This window comes from Colius striatus, chromosome 2 (assembly GCF_028858725.1).
Source record: "Colius striatus isolate bColStr4 chromosome 2, bColStr4.1.hap1, whole genome shotgun sequence".
NCBI lineage: Eukaryota > Metazoa > Chordata > Aves > Coliiformes > Coliidae > Colius > Colius striatus.
In genome coordinates, this window is record NC_084760.1 from 57,985,660 (window position 1) to 58,004,845 (window position 19,186).

Consider the following 19,186-nt stretch of genomic DNA (forward strand, 5'->3'; position numbering starts at 1 on the left):
AAAAAAGTAAAGGATTTTTTTTTTATCTGGAATAGTTGTAGCTATGCAGTACAGATGGAGGCACTGAAAAAAACCCCCCTAAAAAGTAGCTTTCTCTAAATATCTCTATGTTATTCATAGTGCTGGGTAGTTAATTCCATGTGCCTGAAGTAAATGAAGAAACTTTGAGAATACAAACAATATGGAGCCTTCTCAAACACTCCCTGAAACATTGAGGTGCAAAATAATATAATCTCCTTTTGAGATATTCCTTATTCAAATATATCAGTCTTCTGGACACGAATGACTCTTTGACAAGTGTATCAAAAGAGGAAATAATATAAAATAATCTTTAAATAAAAGTTTAATTCACTCTTATTTTACAGATTATTTAAAAGCACCTTATCATTTTACTTCAGTTCTAAAAAAAGATCAACAAGAGACTGGAATGACTTTAGTTGGTAAAATATCAGAAACCTTGTGAGCAAATGGACACAAGCTAAGTGTTGGCACAGTAATATTTTGTACACCACGACTATAATGAGAATTTGGTATTGGTTTATTCAAATTTTGCTTTCTTGGAAGCAAAGCTTACATGTTCGTAAACATCAAAATAAACACTGCTTAATTTTACAATTTGCTAAACAAATACTTTTTTACCCTAAAGGGCAGATGTGGAGCCATCTATCTGTCTGGCAGTTCTCCTGTTAACCTGTGCTTCAGTATTTTTTTTTAAACAATTGGTTCCCCTACTATTCTAATGGTGCTTAAAAATTTCTTCCAATATTGTGCAAGTCATAGGCAAGGCCATTTTGATGCGTGCCCTTCCTTACATAGGTTTTTGATCAGTACTTAACTAATGCAACTGTGAAAAACTATACATTTTCAGGAAAATGTTTTCATTTTGGTCCTGTAGTTAAAGACCTTCTATAATTGAGTTGTTTACATGGATCTGAATCACAAGCATGTACACAACAAAACCACTATACCAATATTTCTTGGTCTATGCATAAAAAGTATGTCTTCTACTTACACTAAAACATACAAAAAATAAACTACAAAAATTGTTTACACTTGATTTCAGCAAAAAAAGCTTTCTTCAAGAAAAATGATTCTTCTTTTTTCAGCCATCAAAAAAGGAATGCAAGTAAACAATAAATACATGTGCTTTCTCCATATAGACATATTTACACTTGAGTCTTTGGCTTATGTTTAAGTTTCTTTATAAACATCTTTATGTGATCCAGCCATCATTGCACATTAAAACAAAATAAGCCAGGTTTGTTTTTTCTTTAACTATATATAATATATATATATGCAACACTTGAAACGTATAAAGAAGGAACCTTACTATCCATTTGCACTGTTATTGTACTTTAACAATGTATCAAAAGCAAAAAAAAAAAAGGAAAATTGATACCATATAGGAAATATTGATACATGCAACAGATGGTTGCTCTGCTGTAACTGAGAGACGGCTGCATATACAAACACTGCAAAGTCCTAATTTGCGCAAATCTCTTCTGACTCTGGTTTTCATTAAACAGTATTTATGTGGCACTAAATGTTGATACTGTATACAAGCATAGAAACAGATTGAGTTCTTTTATTAAGATACACAACTTCATAAGAAAAATACTTTGCATTTAAAATTTAAAACCCCTCCCGCCCCCCTCTTCCCCTAAAATCTTTCTTCACAGGATCAAGAACTGTTTTCAAAACAGCTTGTTGAGATTCACGTATTTGGTGCACTTTGTCACATCCATTCTGACTAAGAGGACTCCAAGTACTCCAGTGCAACATCGTAGCAGAAGCGATATTGTTCCTTTAAGGGGAAAAGGAAAAGACAAAAAAAAAGAGGGAGACAAGTTAAGTTGTTATCCCAAAGTATTAACAGCAACATCTACAAATGAGAATAGGCTTTGCTAACTACTGTGCAATTTTAACTTCAAGCATGACATGCTTGGGATTCCTTTTTTTTTTCATGCTACACAAGCATATTATCAAGTTCTGATTTAAAGACTCACCCTAATCAATAAACTGGAAAAAAAAACCCCATCTGAACATTAAATGCAACAATTTGCTTCTCTGATTTTTTTCAGTTTCTGAATTGGTTTTTTAAACATGAAAAGTTCTCCTATCAGTCTGAGCATTCTTGCAGTGAAAGCACCTCCACTCTGATAGACTGTTTACATTTAAGTTAGCTGACAGAGCAGTTAGCCAGTGCCTGCTGCTTGCATAGCCGGTGAATGGCTAGAGAATACTGAGCTGTGACCCAAAGCTGCTCTGTGCCCGCAGTCTATTTGTACAGTCATGTTGACGTAACATCCAAAGGATCAAAAACACATTTAAAAGAGAAGTTAAGGCTCTGAACTTCATCATGGTTAGTATTTCTCCTTAACAAGGCTACTGTTTGGAGCTGATACTGGGAGAGGAGGAAGAAGAGGAGAGGGCTAAAAGGAGAATTAAAACCAAGGAAATGAATTGAATCTCTACTGTCCTTGAGACCTAACAAAGCAAACCTGCTTTTGTGATTTATTTTTGTTTGCAAAGGAAGTCAGCGTGATCCATTAGCAGGAAGTGGTGGGGATATCTTAAAGGCTTTATCACGCTGCTCGATTTTGTTATCTGATCATGTTGCTGAATGTAGGGCACATGACAGTGTTATATACTGGTTTTCCTGGTTCATTTTCTAATGACTACAGCTGCTGCTGTTCAAGAGTTCTGAATAAAAACCACACAACAGAAATATGTAACTATGGAAATTCAGTAACTACAGATTAAAGCTACGACGGAATTCAGGACTATTTTGAAATGAACTATAAGTTTACAGACTGCTTATCAGAAACACACACAATCTACTTTGGCCTCCCTTTACATAGTGAGACAAGTAACTTTTTCCATCTGATCCGACCTTTTTCCTTCACAGCAGTAAACTGAAATCCAGGTAGCAATTCAATATGTTGTGTTTCAGATATCTACAGCACAGAAAACTGCAAAGTATTTGTGGCAAAACCAGCAACACCTAGCCCATTGTCACTGCTGCTACGGGATGCTCTGTCTGTTAACATTTTAACTATCTTAATTTATATGGTGGCAAGGGATGGAAATGATGCACAATATTGGAGCAAATTATTCCACAAAAGCTACTTGATACTAAGCAGATCCTGACACTTGGAAGAAAGGGCAACAAGAGAAGGGGTAGCTACAGCCATTTTGCTCAATATGCAAGTTCACAGGGTCGGAAGCAATTTTCACTATGCATAAACTGCAAAACATTTTTAATTTCAATTGGCATCCCTGATTTTTATGCTGCAGGCAGCCATCTGGCTGAAAAGTGACACTGGCTGCTGGCAGTGTGAGAGCAAAAATGACAGAAACCCCTGAACACTGTCTAATCTGCTTTCATATTCACCTACAGTAAGGCAAAAAAATCCACTTACGGAGATTTTTGTTTTTTTAAAGACTTTCCACAACCTTCTGTTTTCATGACTGAAACATTCATACGCAAGGATATGGACCTATACTGTACGCACAAAAGATTGACCAGAACGGTGAAGGCTGAGCTCTGGCAACATACATACAAATATTTAGTCTTGAGGTTTTGCTAATTCAGGCTTCTATTGTTTGTACAGTTTATTGTTTATTAAGTTAGCAGTTGGACTCAATAATCCTAAGGGTCTTTTTCAACTTAAAAGATTCTGCGAATCTTCTTTTGCAACATGCTAGATCCAAATCTTCAATTTTCAAGTCCTGAGGTATCATTTTGACTACTCTAATCCTGACTAATGAACATTACCAATAGTCAATACAGTTTCCAAAGCAGCAGTTGTTTTTGGGAAGCAAAATATTCACATTTTCAGCTGCTAAACCGGACTTTACAGCTTATTCCTATGAAGAAGAAATGCCTTACTTCATAAAATGAAGACTGTTTGTGTGAGCATAGCACACTGCAACTTCTCTTCAAATAGAGCAGGTTATTTTGGGAGATTAAAGTGCATTCTGTTAACGCAGAATGTTTTCTGTGAAAGGCACAGTACCACTACAAGAAAAGTAGCATAAATGCTTAGTCTGGCCTCTCATGATGCTGACTTGTGCGTACATTCTGTAAGTTTCCACCACAGGATGTTATGTTTCCCAACCTTATGCTCACACCAAGAATCAGACCAGCCTGCTCAGTTTATAATGCAAGGGGAACCCAAGACTCAAACAATCTGTCCCTTTTTTCTTGTGGCCCAACATCTGTTTGCTCTGTTTTGTGGACACAGGACTGAGAATGCAGCTCACAAAATAAGACAGCCTCTGGCTCCGCAGTTGTCTGTAATGAGCTTGATGAGCTGGTGGCTTACCGGAGTTTCTACCATGTTGGGCTTACTGTTCCGCAAAGTCTTCACGGCATGGAAAACATCCACCACGTTCTGCCTTTTAACCATCTCAACCACGATGCCGATGGCACAGAACATCCCACTCCGGCCACCGCCATTTCTGTAGGCAAGGAAAAGAGCTGGTTAATTGTCACTACTGCGTAAGAGAGCATCCAAAACACGTTTCTGTTCCTTCACTTTTTAAGCATGAGTGATTTACGAGTCCTAGAGGGAGACCAGGCATAGCAATTTCCTTACAGCTCCAGTTGGTTTGGTCAGAGACATTTGCTGTGTTTGACCTCCCTCTCAATTATCTCTTTTGAACTCTGCTCTTGCAGTCCACCACGCTGCCTAGCTATGCTATGCTATGGCCTAATTTACATAGGCATTAGAGATAAAAAACTAAGGTCAATGGCAAGTACAACATTAGAAATTAAAAGCTAAGTTCAACAGCAAGTTTTTCCATTTAGTTCTGGAAAGACACTTAATTAAATTATCCTGTGGTATGAGGACTATCTAATCAGAGTAATGCCAAGGCGTCATTGTTTCACTGTTTTGTTGACCTTTGGGGATATTTCTGAAATATTTTAGTTTTCAAAGAAATTAAGGTAGGTACCTATTAAGTTAAAATTCTCTGCTTAGGGAGAAAAAGATGCCAAACTCCCCAAAACAGCTCCCATAATAATATCCTGCTCTGATATGGAGCCAGCAGTCATTTACCAGCAACAGTTTTACGATCACATACTGTATTACAGAACTTCTGTCTCATTTCACATATGCATGGCTTTCAGTCTAAAACTCTCAAAATATAGTCAGCCTTCTAGAAAAAATGCAACACTTGATATGCAAAAGATACAAAAACAAAAATATGACACTCAGCATATGAAAGGCTTCCTTACTGAAACCACAGGGAACGAATTGATCTGTACCTATTTAGTACCTGAAAAACATGCTATTATGCACAGGAGAAAATACACATCGGGTCCAAAATACCCATTACCATGGTACCTTGATCTGACACAAAAAGCTGACAAAAAAGCCATCCTATAGTACAAGTGGTATCTTTTTACTTAAGTAAGAGAAACAAGAGCATATGCAAAGGAATGTAGCCATAAGAATATTGCTTCAATTTAAGAACTATTTAGCAAGTATTTATTTGAAGGGTAGCAATTTGACTTTCTCCCAATTACTCACAGGCAATGGATGATGGTCCGGCCTTCTCCTTCTTCACATTCCTCTTGCCATTTTTCAACTTGGAGAATTAACTTCAAGAAGGACCTCTTGGAAGCTGGTACATCTCTGTGAGAAGCCCATCCCAAATACTGGAATTGCTGCACCATCAGGTAGCCCTCTTGTGGCTGAGGGAAATTGAAGAGCTTTAGGTCAATATGGCACCTTTACATCTTGGTTTAGGAAACCAAAATATAAAACTAACATGAAACCAACCTTTTTATATTATGGACAGATTTTAACAAGTATATACATATATGATGGGGTCTCCATTAACCCATATCACTTAAGCTCAAGGAATAGAATACATTAAAAAAAAAAAAGAAGAAAATAGAACTACATTGAAGACAACATCACAGTTTATCAATCCACAGTTCATCACTCACTAATGTAAACTATCCTGATTTCTTCTAAATGGACAAATTTCCCACATTCTATGTGTCAAGGGTTTTTACCTTTAGCATCAACAAGGAATGAAAACATCACCATTAAATTCTTAGACCTTCAGAAATGAAGAGACATACCTTTGGCTCCCATGTATGAACTGACCATATTATAAATAAATAAGTAACACTGGTGCACAAATACGACTATTTTCCTTTAAGTCTTTCCTTTTCGACAGACTATGATAATCATGAGATCCTTGCTGCCAGTCTATGAGCCTTCTGTGTGCTAGGTGCTAGACAGGGAGAGCTTTGAATAGAATAAGACTGTCACAAGAAAGGCCTCAATAATTGGAAGGATAAATAGTCTATTCAGTTTCTTGGAGCTGAAGGAGACAAAAAGAAGTTGGAATGGGGATTTTAGAAAAGGAAGAACAGAGCAGAGAGATATTCAGAAGCAAGATGTAAAGGTGGAAAAGTATGGCAGACAAAGAGTAGAGAAGTAGAAAATCAAAACATTGTAAAAAACAAGAAATGGAAAAAGTGAAAATAAAAGAAATGAGACAAAAAAAAAAAAGAGGAAGTCCCAAAATACAACAAAAAAGAGCTATGGCGTAATATTTGCCAGTGTGCCTACACCTTAGCTTCCTGTAGTTTCCAAACAACGTACGAAGAGGTGAAAATGTTTTTCATTGCTCTAAATATAAGCCAAACAAAAGTTAGAATAAAATGTTGGCACCTCAAAAACTGATCTCTGCACTTTGAAAAATGAATATGCGATGAAAACAATCCCTCTTTGTGTACACAGTAATCAGTTTTCCCCACAGCTATTCTTCAACATTAACTAAATATACAGCCCTAGTAGCAGTTGGTGGTAAGTTCAGTATTGGATGAAAGACACAAAGTAGCAGTGGTAAGTAAAATAGGGACTTCTGGTTAACTGTACAGAAAATGGTGGCACAAGCTTTTGTAACTATGTATAGGCAACAGATAAGTGATTTATAGAGGTGTGCTAAAGGAAGCAACACTATGTGGCAGACAGGGTTTGAGATGATGCTGCTATAGTGTGAAACACTATGGGACAGCAAAGAGAAGATGGTGCAAGGTGTGAAAGAGTTGACAAGAATGCAAAACTGGTGCTGCTACTGAATTTGAGAAAAAGATGATAAATGTGGGTCAAGGCACAAAGGTGCAGAAGCCTTCAGAGTTTTTTCACACCCTGCTTTGCAGGGTGTCAGAGTCTTCCTTTTATGTTGTGGTTCTCGCATCTTAGGCCGAGAAGGTGCTGGTTGCACAACCAGCCTCAGTGTTCCTGTTCCTGATTCATTACAGAAAACGTTTTACAGACACTACAGATTAAATATCTGTCACTACACATTAATTACAGGGATATTTCTTTCACTGTACACTGAACAAACAGAATACTTCTCATACATCTACTCATCAGGGAGAACACTACAGGACAACAGTCATTCACCTTACTCCTCTCTGCGTAGTGCATAGCTATAGAAAAGTACTAGAAGTTAGTGTTAGGTATAGATGCTTGACTGACTTTTCTGGGTAGTGTCTTAAGAACATTAGCATTTTACTGTGATTCAGAATTACAACCCACAAGAACCTAGAGAGCATTAAAAATGACACTTTTTTTCCCTGTTGCATATTGTTATGATAATGCTTACTCTTGTTAGATTGCATATCCTGAAAATTCGGTTTATGACGTCGCAGTCCATTGAGCAAGACATGCATTCCACTTGGATGGGGCCATATCGCAGGATCCCTTCCTCGGGCCAGTACTGTGGGCAGCCCTGCACCAGGGAGAAAAAGGCACAATTAAACGATGAGTTACAACCTCCATGTTGTCTCATTTCACTGCAGACATCTCACCTAACCTTTATCGAGCAAGTAGTGTTAATTAGCTGCTGTAAAGCAGAGGATAACTGTAAAGTCACTGCACTGCTCTACATTTTGATCATGTAGTGGATCCAGAGTGATTAAAGCATGTGACGGTACATGGGAAACCCAAGCTGCAAACTAACCTGTGCTAAGTCGACTTCATTTAACATCACAAGAGAAGTACAGCCGTAGTCATACACTAATCTCCAGAAATCTTTCACAGTGTTTGGTAAAGGATGTTGTGTGACAATAAAAGCTGCTGGCTGCCTGTAGCTCTGTAAAGGCAAACGATTTTATTAGCATTGGTAGAGGAAGTACTTAATAACTTCCACTCAAACACCGCAACAGAAAAAACATATAAATAGAACAAAGCACTGACATCAGTTACACACGACTTCACCAAAGCTGATGTTAAAAATACATTATCAGCTCCTGCAAGAACAAAGAGGTTACACAGCTCGGGTCTGCCTTCTGCTTTGTTACAGGCCAAGCCCTGTTTTAGTTCAGATATGCACAGGACACTGAAGATGCTCTTCAGGGCTCTGCTGAGCTGAGGCTCAGGCAACTCTGCTCCAGGCACTGTGTCCAGGAGACTCAGTAGGAAACCTCCTTGTGTTGCAGAGAGGAATGCAGAGGTCTCAGAAGGTCACTGTATCTACAGTAGGTTACATGTGAGCTCTGTGACTGAACCAGGGACTAAGCTCAATCCCATATTCTGTTTTGGTTGCCATAGCCACAGGGTCATCCACAGAACTGATATTCATATATTACTGGGGGCTGTTTCCAGCAGAAAGCAGAAGTTAAAGAGCAAAATACTATTTCCCGTCATGACAGCAGATTCCTTTTTCCATATGCTGTGTTACACACAACTGCAAACAGGAATTACCGGTCTTGTACAGGTTAGCTGAGATGCAACTAGTAGAGGGAGTTAATTCCCTGCAGCACACATATTAAGAGTAGCAAGCAGAAGAGTGATCAGAAGTTTTTTGAAGGCAATTTGCAACTAAGCACAGAAGAGTTCTGCAGTGAAGGAATACAGATATGAAGTGGCAAGGAAGCACTGACAGGTTAATGTGAGAAACAGAGTAAGATAGTGAATATTCTTGTAGGTGGGTGGGATTGTAAGTCACCAGTTTGAAGATGAAGTGCTGGGACTACCATATGCAATGCAGAGATCCCCCTGTTTAGTACCCATGTTGATATCCAAAACAGTTTGGCTGTTTTATTTTTTTTACTGATCTGAGAAAATTAACCCAGAAGAAAGACTTGATAGGGTAGCTAAACAACTTTTGTGTAGAAGCTTGCTTGTTTCAAGACTGATATGAGGGATCTTCACGTGCAATGTACAACATAACATCGAAGAGGACAGTATGAGGCACAGAAGAAAAAAACAAACCAATTCTTTTAACCTTTCTACTTGCTGTAAATTGTCAAGATAATAAATTAATGTCTTTAGCATCAATATTTGTTTGACAACAGAACAAGGAAGCTGACAATTTTTTCATCCATGGTTGTTATGATTTTCTAACACAGAAAGCATATTGGGATAGTAGCAGTTTGTGTCCCACTTCCTAGATCTGCCCAGAGATACAGAAGGAAAAATCAGTATCGATTCTTCCCTTGTATTTTTAAAAAATGCAACATGCACTAGCTGATATTTTCCTTGCCCTCCTGCCCATTATTTCTGGTCTTTCCCAAGATGAGAGACTGCACTGTCACACTGAGAAGCAGACACCTTCTTGTGGGAACACAGGGACAAGTACACTGTGGCAAGTTTACATTTCTGTTTTGCTAACAAAAATCCCCTTTCCTTGCCCAGCAGTGGGGTCTCCCTCTCTGAATAAATCAGTCTTAAATTAAGCAAACCCCAACAACAAGAAGAGAAAGGTCAAGAAAAAGCTTTTACTACCCCAAGCTTTAACCTTGTACTTATAGCCATGTTATATGCCTTCATTGTAATATTTTACTTTTTTTCTGCCGCTTATTTTTCCTTTTGTTACTTCCATTTCTGTCTTTCCTTACTTACTTCTGATTGCTCATCCATTAATACATTGTTTCGTTCCTGTCCCTGCCTGCCACACACTGTTATACACTCAGAGTCCTCCTGCCACTCATTTCAGCCTGTGTTGTCTTTTTTCCTCCCCAAAACTACACTCCTCTGTGCAACTGTGTTGGTTGGTCTGTAGCACCATCAATTTTACCCAGGTGCTTAATGTAATTTTAACTGCAATTCTAAACAATTCTGGTTGCTACCAAAATTCTGCTCATTGCTCTAATTCATCCATTCAGCTCCAGTGCCTTCCTAATAGATTGGTCTCACACATGCTACTCCTATTTTTCTGGCACAATAGCTAATTGTGAGATTAGAGATTTCATTTTGTGAGCAATTCAAATGTTTCCTGTGCTAGCTGAGACAGAACTACAGGATGAATGCCACTCAGTCCTGATGATTTCTGCTGCTATTTGCCACTTTATTCCAGCATCTCTTCTTGACACCACAGTTTCTGACAGAACTTCATTTTTGAGGAAAGGGAGATGCTCCTAGAAATCAGGTAACTTAATTAAGTATTTACTGTGAAGGTGACTTTAGGAGCCTAACTTTGGAAATGCTCATGGCAGGCACAGGCAGGTATGTGACAGTACACGTGATTAACTGCTTTATTGATCAGATACCTATAAGTAAGTTCACCTCCATTCTTGCTACTAATTCACCTTTCCCCCTGACAGTACTTCTGCCGCTCAGACTTCAAGGATCTTTAAAGAGTTGCAACTCAAAATGTGAACAACAAAAAAACCAACCCTATCCCCAAACATGCTAAAGAAACAACTTTTTTTCTTTTCCCCGTCTCTCCTTTCTCAATATAAGTAGCTATTCTGCTAAAGCAGTGACAGTATCCTCATGCTCAGGAAGGTAACGTTTACTTCCTTACAAACAGGAGATTTCTGAGATCTTGTTGAGATTTGGAGGGTTGGGCTTTACATAATGCTGGTGAAAAGGAGAGATTTCCAGGGAGTCTCACAAGGGCGCATAAGACTAAAGAAAAAACCTTATGAACAAGAAACACCGGTAGTAGGATTTTTTTACACCTTCCCCCCACCCTTATTTGTTATGACTGTTTTACTGGGCACTACGGTATAAAAGAATTACTCTTTCTTAAAATCAGCAAGTGCTCTTTCTCATATTACGTAGCTTTTCACGGTATGCTACACAGACAAAGAAGATAGTCTCTTACGTCCATAAGAGCAGCATTGATGTAGTTGCTGCTTTCCCCATCAATAGTAATTAAGAAAGGCAGACATCTGTCAGGTGGCAGCATATCCATGAAACGGTTCTTGTCGTGGTTCCTTGGCAAGCAGGCTATGCTGCAGTCCTCTGCTTGCAGGCGAGGGGTCACAGAATTCAGGGTCTGAGGGTGAGAGGATGTTTGCTTTATCACACTGAACTAACAGACAACAGACTTGAGATTCCCCAAATTTAATTTCTAATATTGCAATATGTGAAAAGGTGATGCATTAGCAATAATATATTAGCAAATAAGAGCTTCTATCTGTTTGATGGGGTTGCTGGGGCTTTTCAAGAGGGGTTAAGCTGCAGGTGTAAAGGGTACTCTGTGTACCACTGAACAGGTTCCTCATGACACCATCTCCCCCAAAAGGAATGAAACAAAGAGGATCCCTTGGAGCCCTAAAGAGCTATACCTTAGCTGTGCAAATGTAAGCAAAAATTCTCTGTGGTTCCTAGCCAGTGCTCTTTATTCCAGATAGATATTTACTGCAATTTTATCGCAAGGCAGATATTCCATAGTTAAAACAACTCTGCAAAGCACATAAGCATTGGTGCTTTATTTTGTGGACTAGAAGTATAGGACCAAATGCTATAAATGTGATATGAAAACTCCTTCCCTTAAAATAAATTAAATGTATCTAGAGGCAAAAATATTGTTGTCACATGAAGAGTTAGTAGAAAGTTTGAATACCTGAAACTCATCTTTGAGATGCGAAGAGTTTGTCTGAGAGTCTATTCTAATCATATCAAAATAAGCAGCTTTGAATTCGCAGACAGGAATGGCAGTTTCTCCACACAGGCAAGCTTCTAGAATGGCATCATGAATAAAGATGTACTGCTCCTACCAAATTAGGCAAAGAAAAAAAAATTATAACCATTTAAAAACACAGATCTTTTCTTCGTTTAAGATAAACAGATCTCCTGCACACTATAAAGCTCATTCAAGGTAATGTCTATCAATCTATTAAACAATGTTTCAGTACAAAAGCAATCTTGTCCTAATTGGGATGCAGTTAACAAGGATGTTTTCTTCAGAACCAATTTAAATTCAGTAAAACTTAACAGAACAGGCATGTCAATTTATTTAACAGGAGATTTTCAGTTTTCTTGTGGTGATTGTGAGATTCTGCATATATACCAGTGTCTTGCTGGCTTTACTCATTTTGGTTTTTTAAATATCTTTCAGACTTATAGTATGAGCAGAAAGTGAAAATTGCTTCAAGCACTACTAGTGTGATTAGCAATTATTTGGCATGTTGCATTCTCCCTGTGTGTGTGCAAGCTAGTACACCAATTGTCTGATAGTCGACTCTCAGCCAGTTAGAAATTCAAGTGTGTCTCAACAGAAGCAGCATTTCCTATTTTTTTTTTCTGACTTGCCCTGAGATATCCTGAGTCATAGACAACTGCATTATTACTTCAACCAGATCTCCTGTCAGTTCTTACACAATACCTATTGCACTTAGCCACCTCGAGAGTAATAGATGTAAATCGTGTTTATGCAGTGAAGTGTGAGGACTGTGTCAGCCTCATCTAGCCATTGTAGATACCGATGAGGTTATTAACAGCACAAACTTTAATATGTGCCTGTATCAAGAGTACATGTCCAGGGACCATGGTTGCATTCTGTCTCTGCATCCTATGTCGCCTTACCCATGTGGCTCTGGAGCTACTGCCACTGCCATCACTGCTGTCTAGATGAGAATCACAGTAACTCCACAGCTTTATTTTGCTGTGTAAGTATGAAGCTCTGAGAGAAGATGAGAGGCAAGAGGCAAAAGGGAGAGAAAGAAACAGCAGTAGAGCACATGCTAGAGCACATTACACTGGTCTGGTTGAAGCAGTTACACTGAAACAATCCACCCCATGTACTTCCCAAAGGTTAAAGGCCCTGTAGCAGGGGTAATTGATTTGGAACATTTATTGGTTCAACTGCCACAAGTTGCAGCATAGAATAAAAACTACACCAAATTACTGTCAACTGCAGAGATTTGCACCTGGTCACAGGTAAAATAACTTCTCAAGTGGATGTCCACATGGAGGACGGTATGGAGAAGTGATAAACCACCTCAGGTAACTTATCTTAATAAACATCAACAATCTATGTCAATGACACTCAGGTGGCAGAATGGGAGCTGTTATGACTTCATCACCAAGGAAACAGTTTTACTGTGGAGTTGCTGAAGGCATGAGAAAAGACAAAAGGTAGAAAAGGAAAAAGCTTGGCAATAAGATTAATAAAGCAAATAAAAACTGAGTTAAAAAGAGAGAGTGAAATGGATATAATGTTCCATGGGTAGGTCAAATTATGGATAAAGTGATTAGAGATACTCTAAAACCAGTGGGAACCTGCTGAAATTCCAACGTTGGATTCCTGAAATTGCTACTTGCAGAGCTGGGGAGAGATGTGAGAGAGACAGGCCTACTGTAGGGTCTTCCCTAAAAATCCTCCTTGATTTTCTTTTTGTTACAAAAGTTAAGTGGGCCCTTGTTTGTGTGAAGACTGAAAGAGCTAGCAGGTTTGTTGCATCATCCTGATTCTGGGTGCTGTTTGCACTGAGCAATGCTCCCCAGTGGAGATTATCCCTCAACAAGGTCACTGATTGTTCTTTCCAGAGTAACAGTAAAATTCCTACCTAGCATGTTTCAGAAAGCAGTAGGTGCTCTGAAGGTAAACTGCCATACCTCTGTCTGTACCATGTTGATGCGACGGGACCGTAAGGCTTTGACACAGTTGTAGATATCCACAACACCTTCTCTTTCTGCCATATCTAACATGATATCAATCACAATGTAACAACCTGTCCGCCCAGCACCAGCACTAAAAAGAATCAGTGAATACTGTTAGAAATAGTCCCATGAAAACACCTACAAACTTTACAAATCCACTACTGAAAGCATTTTTAGGAAGTCACTCAGTTCTTTCTTCACAACCACTGTCTAATTTTCATCTTATCTCCTTCTCTTCATAATGTCCTTCTCCACATAATGTTCATTGATGTGCCCAAACCAATCTTTTTCTATCAGATTTGATCCACTAAGTAACAGCACCCCATCCCCTCCCCCAGTTTCCTCCTTTTATCACCCAGATCAATACCTAAAAGAGTAAAACAGAAAAGTTAGTTAAACTGTAATCTGGAGGATGATTAAGATAATGCACTTTAAAATACGACATACCTTGGTTATATTTCATAAGACTAAGGATGACTTTAAAGTGACATATTACAGTATCTCAGGTGTATGTTTTACCAGCCAAGCTCTAAACTGGTTTGGGCAGCTCATTTAACAGTACGCAGAAGAACCTCTCTTGATTTATGTTGCTTTCATATGTAACTACAGACAGCTTTTCCAGATTGAATTCTTAAAATCTGTAAAGACTGAGTAACTTTATTTACAGAATGTGATTAAATATTTGACAGCGCTGAAAGAAAATATTACTTGTCAAAAGACTGTGTCCCAACAACACAAACCCTGCAAAACTTGCACAAGAAAAACAGCATTCCCTATTTGTTGTCATTAACCTCATTCCATCTTCCCTCATCTATTTACTTCAACTTAAATTAATAATCTGTTCATACATTATATGCATCACCAAACTCTCAAATCAGATGTATCTACACTTATTCATGAATACCATCGCAAAATTGTTGTAGGCTACCTGACAGACTGAAGTATCACATGATTTAGCTGCTGCAGCTGGTGCAGGAAAAAGAAAGTCTCTGGCTATTCTATTTAGGAAAGGTTTACTAGATTCTGGCTATTTCCAAACATTGCCATAGACAGCCAAATCCCATGTCAGTGTGAATTAGGCAATTCAGAAAAGGAGTAACAAAATCAAAACACTTCAAAATGACAGTGCCTCATAAGAGACTACTGTAAATAATCACATACACAGTTGTCGAAAACATCAATCTCTTCTGTACACACCTGCAATGGACAACAATAGGCCCTGCACTAGGAGGGTTAGATAATTTCACTCTCCGTATAAAGGAAAGCAAGCCTGTGGCATTGTAAGGAACTCCATGATCTGGCCAGCCAGTGAAATGAAACTGTTTAACCTCACGGATTTCATTGTAGCCTCTCTGTAAAAAGAAAAAAAAATAAAGTTATGAAATTCAAAGTATGTCATAGACTGGATGTTCTCTGACTTTCAAATAATGATACACACTGACAGATTCTACATGCTGTTTTCACCATTTCACCAATCATTTAAAGCAATGACTGCTTGAAGCTTAAAGATGTCATTGGACTTTTTTTTTCATTATGAAGTTTCTAATTTTGACTTTTGCCATTAAGGATGCTAGTTTTGCCTCATTAGATTTTTTTTTAATAGACTTCGAAGCAATTTGCACAGATTTTCAGAAGTTTTGCTAATTAAGATGATAGCCTGTACATTTACAGGTAAGTATAATGATTTAGCAGAAGACCCCAACTCTGTCACATGTATTGCATTCACAGAGCTTCTTCTTTGATTAAGCGAGACTGACTCAGCGGCATTCAGGGCAGAGTGAATGGAGATGAATGACTCATAACCCAGTACTTCAGCTTGGCTTAGAAGTGAGGCTACAGAGAAGAGGTGACTGTCAGCAAGGGGAAGATAGCAGTCATTTCTGTGGAAATTCAAAATCCCACAGCAAGCTGCGCGTTTGGATAGCACAGTGAGATAAGGCTGCGGACCTGCTCACCTGACAACTGATTTAGTATTGTACAGGAACACGTTTAAGCATACCCTCCTCCATGCTCCTTGCTACCAGCAAACAGTATTTTCCTGAGCCCTTTCAGAATATGCTCACCCTTCCCAGAGTGAAGGTCCTGACAACATACTCTGCAAGGGGCTCCATCTCTACACAAGTCACTTTGAAGTCCCCGTAAACTTCTGTGTCATCAGGCCAGTACTTGTAACACTTGACCTAAATACAAAATGGGTTAGTATTTTACACCAAAGAAAAATAAAAGCTTGAGAATAAGTTACTGTATGTGCCCATTACACCACAACTACTTCCAAAATGACCTTGTATTCTTGTGGCTTGTCATGGCTTATGACTCTTCCGTCAAGTTAAGCACTAGCTACAAGGTGTTTAAGCTGCTCTATGCAGCTGTACTTAGATCCCAAATTCATTTTTAAATGGGCATTTATGGTTTTTTTTAGTGCTGAGCTATGGAATACATTTCCACTTATGTTAAACTGGGATGCATTTCATATCAGTAATCGGAGTCTTGCAAGTAATTCCAGATACTTTCTATTACTCCCTGAGGGATGTGTAACTGCTAAACTGTAAATAATTTGCTGATTTCTAGCCACTGATATAGAAGCACATTTTCTCACATGTCCACTTTTTCTGTTCATTTGAGTGACAATATAAACATTCATTTTGCTGAAATATGAATTTTGGATTCAGACAATTTTTCACCATTCTTGAAAGTAACACAGCATCAGTCTTCTTCAGAAGTCAGCTTTGGTTTCACACAATACTGTAACTGCAACAATGTCTGAACAACGCTCTCTCTTCCGCTCCTCTCAGCATTCAGGGTTGTCCTTCACAAGACTCTTATACATGCTGCTGATAGTGTGCCTTGTTAACAGGTTGTTAACAAGGCTTGTAGCATTAAAAGAAAAACAAACCAAAAACTTACTCTCCCAACTTCCACTAAATTTGTGACCATCACAACGCAAGCTGATTGCTCCTGCCATATCATTCTCCAAAAGTCATACACAGTCTCATGAACTGGACCTAGAAAAAAAAATTCCAGGTAATACTCTGCAAAAAAACCCCAGTCAAAGCGAATACTAAAAATAAAACACAATGCTTTTCAGAGTTGATACACTTGAACACACTTGCTCAAAGACGAAAGCTCTGTGAAACCACATTGTCATACCATCACAACAGTTTCCAGACTACAATGTTGCTTCTAACCAATGCTGCATCTTCTCTGTTCAACTGAATTACCACTTGAAAGAAATTAATAGCAGGTGTTGCACAAGCTGAACTAACATAAGTTGCCTGAAAACTACAAGGATGCAGCAATGTGTGATTACCTCTATAGTTAACATTTCTAAGATTGCTTTACATTTGTTAAATATGATGTGTTGAATGTGAGTTTCTTCAGGTATTCACTGAGGAGATGCTCACACTGGAGTTAAGTACCAGTCAGGAGGGCAGGTGATGCAGATCCTGTGCACCTACCATCTAGCTCTCAGCAAAGTGTGCAAGGACAAGTAGGTGACGGAGAACTGGAACAAGCTGTCCAGATGGGTTGTTGAGTCTCCTTCTCTGGAGATGTTCAAAACCCACCTGGACAAGTTCCTGTGTGACCTACTCTAGGAGGTCCTGCTCTGGCAGGGAGGTTGGACTAGATGATCCTTTGAGGTACCTTCCAACCCTTAAGATTCCATGATTCCCACTGAAGGGTATTTAAGCTAACTTTACTTTTCAAGCAAATGAGAAACTCTTGTTGAAGCTTTGCCTCCTGCTCTGCTGCAGAGACAAGACACATTCAGTTGAGTGACAAAGGCCTTCACCCTGTTACAGTCATCTCTGAAATGGCTCCCTGACCACGCTCTATCAGTAGTATAAATATTGTATAAATATTGCTGTTTTCAACACACATCTGAAGACTCAACCACATTTCTTCATATGCTAGACCAAAGGCTTCACTCTAAAGTGGCAACAATTTTTTCTGTTCTTTACACACTGCTATGTGCAATGATACACAATAAGACAGAAATAGACTACAAATGTAGATATAACTGTCAGAGAGTCCTGTTTAGACAGTACTTAACACAAAAATTTAAAAACTGTGGACAGTAACTTCAGCATCCTGTTTTAAAACAAACCTTTAGTTCATCTTTCTTGTGTGCAGCTACAGTTAACCCAGAGCACAAATATCAGGATATTTCCAGACAGCTATCTGATTATACTCACAGATTAAATGATAGCACATCTAAATCTAATTATTTTTACTTTAATTCATAGCCTCTGATATTTCAGTGCAGCTTTAGACTAATCTAGTTGGTTTTCCTCATTTTAGGAGTTCTATCAGAAATACAAAATGAATAATTTCCATAGAAATGATTTTTTTTCCTCTACCTCATATTTTTATTATTGGGTTGTTATATGATAGATTTCCCTCACTTCTTCCTACAATAAGGCTTTGTCCTTTCTCTGGCCTTACTTCACCTAGATTTTCCGCAATAGCATTCAATTTGTCACTACTATCTTTACTGTCTGCATGCTGGATCAAATCTTAAACAGTAAAATAATACACTGTAATACGGAGAGAAAGATGCCTCAAGGTAGGTTGAAACCCTTCACTGTCCACATGCCTCATTTCTCTACTCATCTTTATAATTAGAAATCATGGTAGTAGCTTCTGAATTTATGACATGAATTTATCACTGAAAGTGTTGCTCAGTAGCTAATTAGCATGACAAATCAGAGCAATTTTTTGCATTTATTCACATTCCACCTGAACATGCTACATTAATTTAAAATAACACAAGACGACAGCTCACAATATTGGATGTGATTTTCATCTACTTTCATTTTACCAAAACGCTGCTGGACACTACAGAGAACACTTGCTCGGTTTGATTAATGCTGGCAGATCCTTACCTTGGGTTGCAATGTAGTGACTTGGTCTCTGATATCCCTAAAACAGCAATATAAGTTGGTTTGAGTACCATATTACTAACGGAGGGGAGAAAATAAAAGCATGAGGCTACTACTGAACTCTTATCTCTAGACAATATTTTCAGAACAAACCAACATTTAAGAGCAGCATGGAGCTCAAAACCTAAAACACTGGTTAATACTGAAAAGGTTCGAATGACAACAGATAAAATGGAAATAAGAACATCTGACTTGAACAGATATTGTAGTGTACTGGGAAGAAGTATTTTAGATGGGTCTCTTGGGCTTAAAAATTATTCCTCTACTGACATTATTTCTCCAGCCTAACATATTTGATCTTTTATTTAAAATTTAGTAAAAATTCTCTTTGCCACCAGACTATCTCAATAGTTGATCTGTTCCCACAGATATGAAAAAAAC

At 38.3% G+C, this 19,186-nt stretch overlaps 1 protein-coding gene across 2 annotated transcripts in view; it reads right to left on the reverse strand.

Annotated features, from left to right (window-relative positions):
- Positions 1–1,662: 1,662 nt before the first annotated feature.
- The window catches only part of PTPRK (protein tyrosine phosphatase receptor type K), a 405,248-nt gene continuing 387,724 nt past the window's right edge, over positions 1,663–19,186 (reverse strand). For both annotated transcript variants that reach the window (XM_061990648.1, XM_061990647.1), the window contains exons 19-30: positions 18,749–18,785; positions 16,770–16,867; positions 15,929–16,045; positions 15,063–15,217; positions 13,821–13,956; positions 11,827–11,976; positions 11,083–11,256; positions 7,993–8,124; positions 7,636–7,761; positions 5,538–5,701; positions 4,329–4,464; positions 1,663–1,804 (exon numbers count right to left, since the gene is read on the reverse strand). In XM_061990648.1, the coding sequence (XP_061846632.1) occupies positions 1,751–1,804; positions 4,329–4,464; positions 5,538–5,701; positions 7,636–7,761; positions 7,993–8,124; positions 11,083–11,256; positions 11,827–11,976; positions 13,821–13,956; positions 15,063–15,217; positions 15,929–16,045; positions 16,770–16,867; positions 18,749–18,785 (1,479 nt within the window). In that variant the 3' untranslated portion in view covers positions 1,663–1,750. The remainder of the gene's footprint in view (positions 1,805–4,328; positions 4,465–5,537; positions 5,702–7,635; positions 7,762–7,992; positions 8,125–11,082; positions 11,257–11,826; positions 11,977–13,820; positions 13,957–15,062; positions 15,218–15,928; positions 16,046–16,769; positions 16,868–18,748; positions 18,786–19,186) is intronic.